General features: G+C 33.8%; 1 protein-coding gene across 3 annotated transcripts in view; it reads right to left on the bottom strand.

The window, feature by feature from the left end:
- The window catches only part of LOC106879468 (synaptotagmin-1), a 463,106-nt gene that overhangs the window by 154,025 nt on the left and 294,996 nt on the right, over nucleotides 1-14,085 (bottom strand). For all 3 annotated transcript variants that reach the window (XM_052971395.2, XM_052971396.2, XM_014929042.3), the window contains exon 2: nucleotides 10,583-10,809. In XM_052971395.2, the coding sequence (XP_052827355.1) occupies nucleotides 10,583-10,809 (227 nt within the window). The remainder of the gene's footprint in view (nucleotides 1-10,582; nucleotides 10,810-14,085) is intronic.

The raw sequence follows: 14,085 nt of genomic DNA, 5'->3' as shown, positions 1-14,085 counted from the left end.
TCGTGGAACTTTAGGTGTTTTCTCTCAATAAACACTCACAAAGCCTGATCTGGGAATCGAAACTGTGATCCTATGACTGAAAGTCTGCTGCCCTACACACACACACACATACACACACACACACACACACACACACACACACACACACACACACACACACACACATATATATATATATATATATATATATATATATATATATATATATATATATATATATATGTATATGAGAAAAACAATTAATTTTACATCTATAAATGTGTGTGTGTGTGTGTGTGTGTGCGTGCACGTATATGGATGTATCGATGAATGTATTATATACCTTGATACTGTGAGTACTAAGACAGGCCGCTGGTATTTATAGTATTAAACACTTTCGCTATGCAAATTAGAGATTCCTTCACAGAGTAACTATTTGCTGAGTATATAAAGAGTTTGGCTGCTTATTTCTCTGGAGACTGTCAAAATGCTGTGAACGCCTCTGATGAGAACCCAATAAGGTTCGAAAATCGATTAAGGTTGTTCATAATTTTTTTCAGTCTGCGGAGAAATGGCTAAAATTTGCCCTGTTTATCATTATACCATATGTTACATATATGCACATATGTGCGCGCACACGTGTGTTTGCCATAACACTGAGTGACAACTGACGTTGGTGTGTTTGCACCGCTGTAACTTAGCAGTTCGGAAAAATAGCGATAGATAGGCTTAAAATAAATGAAAAGTATTGGAGTCGATTCTTTCGACTAAAATTCTTCAAGGCAAGGCTCCAGTATGGTCTCAGTTCAATGACTGAAAAACGTAAAAGATAAAAGATGGCATCTGTAGAGTGGTTTGTTATAGCTAGTTAAAAATCGGCCCAGCTATTTTGGTCTTAAATACCAAACTCTAAATACGTAAAATAATTTACTTAGACTGGAAATAGAAACAATTTTAAATTAGCGTTCTCAACAGTCAATAAAATTTATAAAATGTTGCTCGATGCATTAAATGTGTTAACTACATTTGTTTTCAAGTGGATGACTTCTTCTAAGCAATTAATTGTCTGAATAATTCTCTTGTGTTCTACAAATGTACAGTATTGTACATTTATGAAGTGTATTCCAGATGTTTTGAAACTCTTTCAGTAGAGTCTCTCAAAACCATCCTAGATTATTGTAATGTTAGTATATCATTACTATATATTTAATAAGAGGACCTCCTAACTTTTCTCATTCTAGACTGGAGGAGACGGCTCTAACAACACTTTGAACACACCCTACTAATCACTGCTTGTCACAGCTGACTAGTTTGCAGAATGCAGTCGGGACATAGAGACAATTTGGAAGCTCGCTATGCGATAAAGTTTTTTGTTAAACTGGACAAAATCACTACAGAAACTTGTAAAATGCACTAGACTACTTATAGGTTAACTTCTATGCATCGATCATCTGTTTTACGCTATTCTAAGAAACCTGACAAAGCAAGTCCACCGGGTGTCTTACGATTAACCCCATTTTCGACTGCAAAGCTATCATCTGCATACATCGGGTTCTCATTGGCCAGACGATCAACATCCTGTACTTTGTACATGTATTGAGGGTTTTTAGGAAGAAATTTTGTCACAAAAGGCCGGGGCACTTGCATCAGAGCAATGAACAGGTCCACGATTCCAGCCTGGTAAACAACTAGTTGACAGAGATGGGTATCAAATTTGTCTCTTTCCCTCTTTCCCTCCCTATAATACAGACCTAATTCCCTGTAGCTTTTAATTGATTAGTGTTTCATACTTCTTCGAAATTAATACATGTCTCGTGTGGAAAAATCTCAAACTTCTGGAATGCACCTTGTACTTAGTGATTCTTTCATTATTCGATAAATACGGTGAAGTTTACTCTTCGCTCAGAAAAACTAACAATATCAAAACAAATCTGGAGTTGTCCCTTGTGTTTAGCAAAAGGCTCAAAATAAGGTTAGTTATTAACTAATATTCTCTTTTGTGTCTCAGAGCGCAATTCTTTTTCTAGTATAATTGTTTGATGCTCTGTATTAAATATGGAAATATTAACTTAACTGTTCCAGTTTTATATTGCCATGTTAAGTACAAGGCTGCTTTTTGCAGAAACTCTCAAAATGTAACACTAACACGCTCCAAAATAACACACACACACACACACACATATATATATATATGTATGCATGTATGTATATATATATATATATATATATATATATATATATATATATATAGAGAGAGAGAGAGAGAGAGAGAGAGAGAGAGAGAGAGAGAGAGAGAGAGAAAGAGAATTTGTGTGTGTGTGTTTGAGTGAGTTGGAGGCGTGTGCGCGCGCATATCAGCATGCGTAAAAAGTCGACAAATCTTTTCGTTGTTCTGATATCATAACTGCCCGACCTGCGCCGGGTGTGTAGTTCGATTTCAGTAGGTGGTTTTCTCTAGTTTTTCTGTCTAACAGATTTTAAACAGATATTTTATGAATTTTTATTTGTACCAACATTAAGATTTGAAGAATTCTGTTAAACAAAATCTATTTTCAAATTAACCCATGCTTTAAAATGTTTGTTTTCGTAATTCGACAATTAAAAACTATTACCTCTTGCGTCGTAAAAATAATAAATATTTGCAAAGGTATATATTTGTATATATTTCGTCACAATTTTTTAGTCGAAAAATATGAACAACGGCCAGTAAAGAGATACATCGGTGCATTCAAGCAAAGTTTCTGAGTCGCATTTTTCCACTCGAGCTGCAAGTTCTTTCATTTGTCACTGTTGCGACCGATTAAAAAAAAAATTTCCGTCTCCCATATTTCGTATATAATATACGGGTGGTCGCAAGGCATCGTTGCTGGAATCTTTTTAATGATAGGTCTCACCTGCTCCTAAACAAAAACTACAACTAATGCTCTCTCTCCTCCACTTTTTCTTCTGCTCTTTCTTCTACTACTAGAAACACCACCGCCACCACCTGTACTAGTCTACAATCCAAAGATTGTGGTAAGAATAAATAAGACAATTGTAGACAAAGCAAGAACAATAAAGCTTGTAATAAAACTTAAATATATCAGCAGTAGCAGTAGTAGCATGGTATTAGTACTGGCGGTGGTAATAGTAGTAGTAGTAGTAGTAGTAGTAGTAGTAGTAGTAGTAGTAGTAGTAGCAGCAGCAGCATCTACTGCAATAGTTCTAAATAAATAGCCATTTTCTATGAAGATAGGTTGCCACTGCTGTTTTACAACACTATAACCTACATGAGAGCAGGAATAGTCTGGACAGTGCAAAAAGTGTGACATGGTCAAACTGTCACATAGAAGCCCAACTGGATTCATCACTGAAGTTCAGAAAGTGCAGTATGGCGGAGACACGGTACGACTAGGAAGATGGATCTTTGCGTCACTCCTCATCATTCAGCCAACTACCTGTATGGCATATGACTGCTCGATTACAAGGAACCGAAAAGAGAAGCACTTAAATGATCTTTTTTTATCAGCTAGAAATAAGAGCCAAATTTTCAGAACATATGAAAAAAGGATAATGTAGTTCTACAAACACCTAAAAAAGCGGGAAAGTCATGGATGGAATGCATCTGATTATAAGTCGGTTACATCGGTGTTTCCTTGGGGCTTGACAACAACAACAACACCAACCAAAAAAAAAAAAACAGTGGATTAACATTGACTTCTAAATGTAATAATGATTATCTAGAACACTATTGTGAGCTTTAATATATATGAAGCAAACTTTTATTAAACCCGTATTTCTTAGTAATACTTATGAAACTGCTGGCAGTGAAATGTAATCAATTTTCTCTTTTCTTTTTATTCTCTTCCTCCTCTATATTTGTTTCCTTTTATCTAAGGAAAGTTATAAGTTGAGTTTTTCAGTTCATGTAAGAAAAGTGCTAATTTCGTTTTCTATAACAAAGTATTGATTATTATGCCGTGGTTTCCTGACTACAGTAATTGTAACAAGGACACCAATAGTACAAAGAAAACAAGAGTCAGAATATTTGTGCGAACAGTATTGATTTCTTACATAGGATGAAGGCTTCAGATTTATATAGGAAAATTGGGTAAAGAGATTGAATAAACTTAGTGTCTGTCTCTCAGAGAAAGTTAGCAACACAAATGAAGTGATGTATCTAGAACCACGATCTCTTTATTTATATGTATATACTTTAATCACTTGGTCAGAAAGAGCAGATCTCATGATCCGTTACTTATTTGAGGCCTCTCAGACTGGTCGGAAGACAAAGGAGCTATTGTGAAATCGGAGACGTTGTCCAAATCCTTGTTGCAGATTGAATTTGACTGAATGTACCCAAAGACCGAGTTATGGTATTAAGCTGGATAAAGTCCAAGTCTGCCCTAGAACACAAAAAAGTGGAGAACACACCGCAAGGTACCTCATCCGAGGTACTAAAAACTCTTCCATCCTACCACTTTGTACTGATATCTATTTTATCGATATGGAAGCTATGAAATGTGACAGGATTAAAAATTACAGCTTAAGGGACTTCATATATTAGCAAACATAGTATACGCCGAGGCAAAGAAAGCGATGGAACAGTGCAATATAAATGTTGCATTAATTGGCACCGGTTGGTCTTGAAAGAACTAACTCATGACAAAAGACATCCAAGCTTTAACCATGGGGTCCTGTTTCTCCAGAGTATGTATATTATCAAGCGCCTCTTTCATTTATGAGAGAGTAGGGTGTGCTTTAAAAGAATTTTGACGGCTTTTTCTAGCAGATTAAGTTACTACGTAGGGGATCGATAATCTTAGTGTAGTCATCAATGGTGTGGAGGTGCAATGGCCCAGTTGTTCGGGCAGCGGACGCGCGGTCGTAGGATCGTGGTTTCGATTCCCAGACCGGGCGTTGTGAGAGTTTATTGAGCGAAAACACCTAAAGCTCCACGAGGCTCCGGCAGGGGATGGTGGTGAACTCTGCTGAACTCTTTAACCACAACTTTCTCTCACTCTTACTTCCTGTTTCTGTTGTGACTGTAATTCAAAGGGCCAGCCTTGTCACACTGTGTCACGCTGAATATCCCCGAGAACTACGTTAAGGGTACACGTGTCTGTGAAGTGCTCAGCCACTTGCACGTTAATTTCACGAGCAGGCTGTTCCGTTGATCGGATCATGTGGAACCCTCGACGTCGTAAGCGACGGAGTGCCAACAGCAACAGCAGTCATCAATGGTATGAAGCTGATTTCTATTCACTTTTAGAGATTCAATTTCCAGCTCTTGCGTTTCTGATGACGGTCAAAATTTTGATTTCTACTTCGTCTCACGTTAAAACGATATCTGACACAAAGCAACACTCCAAATAACTTTAGTCTCCATACCAACTCTAAAATGCGTCTACGTGGTCTGATCCCCGTGATCCATCCCGATTCACACGTCTCTCCTCCATTCGTCATTTACACAGTATACGTCACTCAGGCCTCTCACAAATCACATTTTCAAGAATGTTAGCTCTCTGGAATACTTTCCCTGCCCATGAATTTCCTGCGTGTAACTTTTGAAGAGTAACAGAAACTTCGTCCAACACATCGGTTTAGGAAAGTCGCCGAATGCCACAACTACAGCGTCTGGCTTCGGACCTAACCAAAACAAACAATAAATGGATGAATAGGTTACACTGCTCAACTGCGATATATATATATGTGTGTGTGTGTGTTTGTGTGTGTGTGTGTGTGTGTGTGTGTTTGTGTGTGTGTGTGTGTGTGGTGTCTGTGTGTATGTATGCATACATACATATATATATAGGGGAGAATTCACAAAAAAAAACAAAAGACGAAGACAGGTGGTGTAGACAACAAACATGAATAAGTTTAACGCTCGGGAAGTGAAGAAGTCTAACGTTTCGAGCCAATGCTCTTCCACAGAAAGGAGCACAGAAAGAAACAAGGAGAGAAAATAAAGAATGTGTAGTGGCTATATATACATATATATATATATATATATATAGATACCTGTTGTTAATGTCCTGTTATTTGCACTTGTATTTGTGTATCTTTTCCCCGTTTTTTTTTTTTTGCTGCCCTTGTTTTCATATACATTCGCTGCTTTCTTCCAAGGAATCTAGTACTCTTAGCTTAGTTTTTCCTTGGGGCTGGCCAGATTGGAGGAATCTCGGGTATAACAAGCCGAAATCGCAAAGATAATCTGGAACTCGACTGAGGAAAGAAAACTCCGAATGACAAGTCCTTGTTTTTCTTGTCTCTTTTTTGTATCATCTGTCAGGATGTTTTGCGTTCTTGTCCCATTTTTGTATTCTTTTTTATATACATATGGCGGTGTACGTACACTTTGGTTTGTCATATGTAAATTCACACACACACACACACATACACACACACACACACACACACACACACACACACACACACACATATATATATATATATATATATATATATATATATATATATATATATATATATATACATATATATATATATATATATATACATATATATATATATATATATATATATATATATATATATATGTATGTATATATATATGTATGTGTATATATATATAGGGAGAGAGAGAGAGAGCTCACATTTATAAAGAAAAACAAAAGACGAAGATAGATGTAGGAACAACAAGCAAGTGTATTAGCTTGATGCTAGGGAAAAATGGAAAAGTCTTTTAAGTTTCGAGCCTACGCTCTTCGACAGAAAGGAATAAGAGGAAATAAATAGAGAGGGAATGAAAACAAAACGTGTAGAGTTCAGCAGTCATTACACACACACACACACACACACACACAGACACACACACACACACACACATACATACATACATACATACATATATATACATATAAATATAAAAATATAAACATGCATATACATATATATATAAATAATATATAAGTATATGCATATATACATGCATATATATACATACCTATATATATATATATATATATATATATATATATATATATATATATATATATATATGTATATATACATGCATATATGGGTGCACGGTGCAAGACATGAAAAACGTGAACAAAAAGAGAAACGAGAACGTTAAAAAACATTGAAAACAACTATTTTCAAACAACGAAAGAAACAAAAAGACAAACGAGACAGGCAATAAAAAACATTGAAAACAACTATTTTCAAACAACGAAAGAAACAAAAAGACAAACGAGACAGGCAACATAAAGAACATTCCCTTCTTCAGATGTCCCCTGTTTTATCTACTCCACGTTTAGAAGGTAGGGATACACACACACACACACACACACACACACACATATATATATATATATATGTATAAATGCTTCAAACGAAAGAATGCCATAAATTAACTTCCTTTAGGACACACAAATACACACGCGCACACACACATACACTTGCACACACACACGCACACACACACACACACACACACACACACACACACACACACACACACACACACACACACACACACACTGTCGTTCCGTCTCTCTAGCTAAAACTTCTGTATAAATTATGTTATTTCTTGCTAAGTACACGCGCGAAATTACAGCTCAAATCCAATTGAAATAATATTTTTCTATTCTGTAAATCGTATTAGTGATGAGTGTATTTAAAAACCTGATCTACGATATACATTTAAAAGAAACTTCTCCCAGAAATCTTATCCATTACTTGTTGTCTTTAGCATGTCGGAGGTAACATTTGCACACCTCGCCTGATTTTTTCCTTAAATTTCCTCCAATTCCTATGTTTTCAATACAGGAGATTAGGATTTCACTCCCAAAACACGTTCTCAATATTTTAATTTTCTCCCATCCCGATTTCTTCATTTTCTACTATTTTCGATTTTTTTTTCTTGATAATCCACGGAGAAAAGAACAGAGAGTACGAATTTTAAGATACTTCTCCCTATTTTCTTAAAAAAACACTAAAATCTCCTTCCCAAGCATCCATCCATCACTTCACCACTTTCAAAAAGCTACAACCTCCCATTGTTTCCCTTTTAGCTTTTTGAAAAGCGGGTAAGGTTCTTCAGAAATAATGTCGTTTACCTTTTGCTTCTAGCATATCGGTTTTCTGGTGGTGCTCTAAAATTTTTTACATCTTCTATTTCAGTACAATTCTACGCATGCGTGAAACATCGGACGAAAGTGAAACATTAGGTGTTTTTAACTTTTTGAAAGCGGATAGCTGATGGGTGGGCAAGGTGAGCAAAGGGGCAATGGGTGTTCCTTGAAGAAAAATTAAACTTTAAAAAAATATATATTTCTCATATTCGTAATCTCTGTATGTTAGTACGTGGATAAAAAAAAGAAGCAAACAATTCGTAATAAAGTGACAAGTTAAGAAATTGCGGGGAAACCTGATTTCTGAGCAAAATCGTGTTAACCCCCTTTTATACGATGAAACAACACATAGTTTGTGATCCTTCATAAGCACAGAAAGCACAACCCCATGCAAATTGTGCTCTCTTCCACTTCACTTTTAAACAAACAATAACTTCCATTACGCTAGTAATCCGGTTCACTATATAACAGCTGTGTTGATTCTGCCCATAAGAAAGGAACAAATAATACAATATGACTGTATGTCATAACACCCGGGCAACGCCGGGATACATTGCTAGTGTGTGTGTGTGTGTGTGTGTACATACATACATGCATATATATATATATATATATATATATATATATATACATATATATATATATATTCTGAACAAGTTATACCTGGTTTTTCTCGGGGATGATAGAGATGAGCCGTAATTTTGTCAACGTTCGAAAAAGATAGTTTTAGGAGAGAGATTTTGCAATATATCTTTTATAAGGACTTCATATTTGCATGATATTACAAAATATTCGACTCTTCATTTATTTGTTCAAGGAAATCAATCAGCATACGGAGTATATTCCAGTTAATATATATTCATTAGCTGGAAGCACTTCAATAGTTTATAGACAAAATCTTTAGATGATTTTCTTACTGATTGTATAGATATTGATTATACACAAGGCAAAAGAAATCACAGTTTAACAGCTCCCTTTGTCTCAATAAATATCTCAGTGATTGGGTTAAAATTATGAATGAGAGTATTAATATGTTTCAGGAAAGTAGATCCACTTCAAATTACTGGATAAATTTAGAACAAAAGAAGATTCGGATTGTTTTAGATCCTTAATAAATCAATATTAGCCGAGCTGTCCTTAAATCAACTATCTCTTTAGCTCAACGAACGATAATCAATACGTCTGTATATATACATATATGTGTACATGCGTTTCTTTCTCTCTTTCTTTCTCTCTCTCCCTCTCTCTCTCTCTCTATATATATATATAAACATATACATACACACAGACATATATGTATGTAAATATATATATATATATATATATATATATATATATATATATATATATCCCCACTGACGATATATATATATATATATAAGAAAGTATACATAGTAAACGTGCATTCACACACACGCATACAAACACACACACACACACACACACACACACACATGTATATATAAGGAGATAGAGCATGTGGACGTACACATATGGATTCGTTTATATGACAAGAGAGAGACAGAAAAAGAATAACAGAGAAAACAGAGAGGGAAGGAGAGAGAGAGGGGGAGAGAGATAGAGAGAGAAGGGAAAAAAGCGAAAGAGTAAATTAGTTAGTTAGGTATATTGTACATAATATGCAGATTGCATATAATCAGCATCGTATATAATCAGTATTTCTAATATTTCACAGTAATTGATTACTACTTGTTTTGAAAGCCGTTTATATCCTTACAGCTTTATTTTTGTTAATAGTGATTTCAAATTTTAGTACAAGGCCAGCAACTTCGTGGAATGGTTGAGTTGATTACATCGACCACAGTGTCTGACTCGTACATATTTCATCGTACCCGAAAGGGATGAAAGATAAAATTGACTTGGGCGGAATTTGAACTCAGGACATGAAAATGGACGAAATGCTGATGAAATGTCGCTCGGTGTGCTAATGATTCTGCCAACTCACCGCCTTCATATTATTTATTAATATCGCTTTCAAAATTTTGCTCAAGGCCAGCAATTTCTGATGAAAGGTAAGTTGCATACATTAACCCCAGTATTTAACTGGTACTTATTTTATCGAACCCGAAAGGATGAAAGGTAAAGTTGACCTCGGCCGAAATTTTACTCTGTGGACATTTTACTCTGTGTGCTAACGATTCTGCATGCTCGCCGCTTTCAGTATTTCTATTAATATTGATTTCAAATTTTGACCCAAGATCAGCAATTTCAGGGCAGGGTAAAACTGTTATATCGACCCTTGTGCTAAATTGGTACTCATTTTATCAAACCCGGAATGTTGAAGGGCAAAATTCACCACAGCGGTATTTGAACTCAGAAAGTAAAGACGAGTGAAATGCTGCGAAGTCTTTTGCCATGTGTGCTAATGATTCTGCTTGCTCGCCGCATTCCGTTTTTTTATATTAATATTGAAAAGCAGATAAAAGGATAATTATAAAGTTACATATTTTCCTCCTTTTAAACTGGAAAGCATAGAAGTAAATGATGTAACTGTCTTAACTTACGATTTTGTCGTAGAGTTTAGTGTCAATCTTCGTATAATCAATAGCATCGTGCATGGAAGCCCTTCTTTGCCGGAGTTTGGAAACACAAGGGCTCATATCAGGCACTTTCGCTGCTGGACTAGCACGTTCAGCTCCAGTTTCCGAGTCGGATTTACTAGGCGGAAAATAAAAGGCTAAGTCACGTACAGCAGCCGCTGATGTCGGTGTTGGTGTACCTGAGCTTCCGTCTGAAAAGGCAACAAAGAAAACAGTGAGAAAACATGCCAATGTGCATTTAAATGGATTTTACAAAGTTTTTTTTTTCTAATAAAATTTTAGTTGCGAGGTGAGTTTGTGAATAAAATATGTCTGGTAATTGTCACACAGCCCGTAAACACGCGCCTGCATGCATTTACACGCACATACGTACATACACACGCGCGCGCACACACATACACACACCCACACAGAACACATACGTATAGGCGCATATGTGTGTGTGTGTATGTATGTCTGTGTGCGTGTAGGTGCGCGGTTGCAGGTTGCGTATATATATATATATATATATATATATATATATATATATATATATATATATATATATATATATATATATACATATATATATATATATATATACATATACATATATATATATATATATATACATATACATATATATATATATATATATATATACATATATATATATATATATATATATATATATATATATATATATATACATATATATATATACATATATCTATATATATATATATGTATATATGTATATATATATATATATATGTATATATATATATATATGTATATATATATGTATATGTATATATGTATATATATATACGTATATGTATATATATATGTATATGTATATATATATATGTATATATATATGTATATATGTATATATATATATATATATATATATATATATATACATATATACGTATATATGTATATATATATATATATATATATATATACGTATATATGTATATATATATATATATATATATATATATATATATACGTATATATATATATATATATATATACGTATATATATATATATATATATATATATACGTATATATATATATATATATATATATATATATATATATATATATATATACGTATATATATATATATATATATATATATATATATATATATATATATATATACGTATATATATATATATATATATATACGTATATATATATATATATATATATATATATATATATATATATATATATACGTATATATATATATATATATATATATACGTATATATATATATATATATATATATACGTATATATATATATATATATATATATATATATATATATATATATATATATATATATATACTACATACATACATACATACATAATTAGTTTTAGTTTACATTGTGGATTTGGCTGCTCCTCAAATCTTTGCGCTTTGCGATCTTACAGTGATCTTTGAAGCACATCGACCTTTCAGCTTAAATGATCGCAGTACTTGAAAACGTGTTTGCAACTGTATTAGTTTTGATTACCATACGGTAGATTTTGCGCAAGATTACTGCAAACAAATCGAATATCACATTAAATAATTAATATTAGAACCAGTCAAGAAAGTAGCTTCAATGTGAACGCTAGACCTCCCAAGATATTGCACCTAAATTTTTCGTAATTTTGCATAATCATATTGCAAATGGAAGGGCATATTAGATAATGTAGTCCTAGATAGACCATGTCTGGAAGAAAAGTGTAGTTGGCGAGTCTGGAATCTATTTGATCAAATGTTTCCACAGTCAGCGGAAAACCTATGCTAAATAATAATTTTTTCTTTGATATTTTTGTCACAAGGACAACGAGATGGAAGGGTTGAGTAAGTCGCTTACACCGACCCTATTACTTGAAAGGATGAAAGCAAAGTTGATCTCAGCATGTTATGAAATTAGAAAGTAAAGAGTCGGAAGAAATACCGCATGGTATTTTTTCCGACGCGCTAACGATTCTGTAAGCTGATCACCTTCTGATGCTGATTAACACTAATACGATTTAAGTTATAAAATTATGCAAATGAGATTCAAGTTGGCAATAGAGGATCGATAGAAATATGAAAAAGATATATGAAACACACATATTCTAATTACAGATGCTTTTTTTTAATGAAAACATAGCACTAGGAACACAGCTTAATGATAATCTAAACTTTATAAATGTTATTCAAATATATAAAAACTCTTTATTCAACTAATCCTTGAATTTCTCCCTGAGCAATGTAGAGCAGCTTCTCTTCACATGGACAAAAATCCAGATAGCTAACTAAAAATAGCGTCAGTTGATCCAAATAGTGAATGAATAATAATTTGCATCGATTTTCTTCGTATCCAACTTTTTTAGTTTACCCATTCATTCAATTGGAAGTTTATGATTCTATTATTGATCCCTTTATCCATTCAGTCGTTCATCTGTCAGTATTTGTTGTCAATAAATCAGTCAATCACCCTCTAACATTATGTTTTTATCAGCTTACGCACACAGATAATATTCATACACATCCACACAGACGCAAAGAAAAGGAGAAGAAAAAATCCATACTTACTCCGATGTATTAGTTTGTGTTTATATTTATATCTATGTGTACACACACGCACAAACACACACACACAAGACCATATATATTCACACGCACGGACAGAAAATATAATTCATACATGCACATCTGTGTGTGTATATATATATATATATATATATATATATATATATATATATATACATACATATATGTAGGTATGTATGTATACATATATGTATGTATGTATGTATGTATACATGTGCCTGTGCGAGTGTGTAAATTTGCTTTCTCAGAATAAATAGGAATTAGCCATCCAGACAGACAGACAGACACATAATCACTCACCAACCAGCCTGCATCTAGTAATGTTACACAGATCCAGATATTCAAATTCACTTGTCCATACATAACCAATCCTTCTATTCCCATCAACGCCACAGTTCTCCCTGCCTTTCTATCTTCTAGTCAGGACCCTTTCCTCTCTCTCTTTCTCTCTATCGTCTCCCTACCCTGCAGCAGACATAAACACTCATTGTATTTTGCTATTCTTATTTATAATAGATAAACAAAATAATTTTGAATACTTCCAGTTGATCCATCAAAGTTTATCTCAGCATTATTTATCTCAGTTCCGATCTGCCAATCGATCCGTCTATCAAAGCAGTCGCTAAAAGTGCCGGCTAATTTAGAGATTACTCCATTAGACTTATTAATATAAATTCTTATTTTTTACATAGTAGACATAATGACACAATTTTATGGTAGTGTTTCTGTTGTTGCTGTTGTCGTTATCAACATCAACAATTTCTCCCGATTAACCAAAATTATGATAAAACTGGCACCAGTCATAATCATCTTGCCTTGTCTTAAGACAAGTTGTATCAAGTTGGTATTACCGGTCTTGATGCAATCAGTAACTGTC

Source organism: Octopus bimaculoides, chromosome 1 (genome assembly GCF_046866305.1).
Source record: "Octopus bimaculoides isolate indiv1 chromosome 1, ASM4686630v1, whole genome shotgun sequence".
Lineage (NCBI taxonomy): Eukaryota > Metazoa > Mollusca > Cephalopoda > Octopoda > Octopodidae > Octopus > Octopus bimaculoides.
Note: the sequence above shows the minus strand (reverse complement) of the source record. Positions and strands in the feature narration are given on the sequence as shown.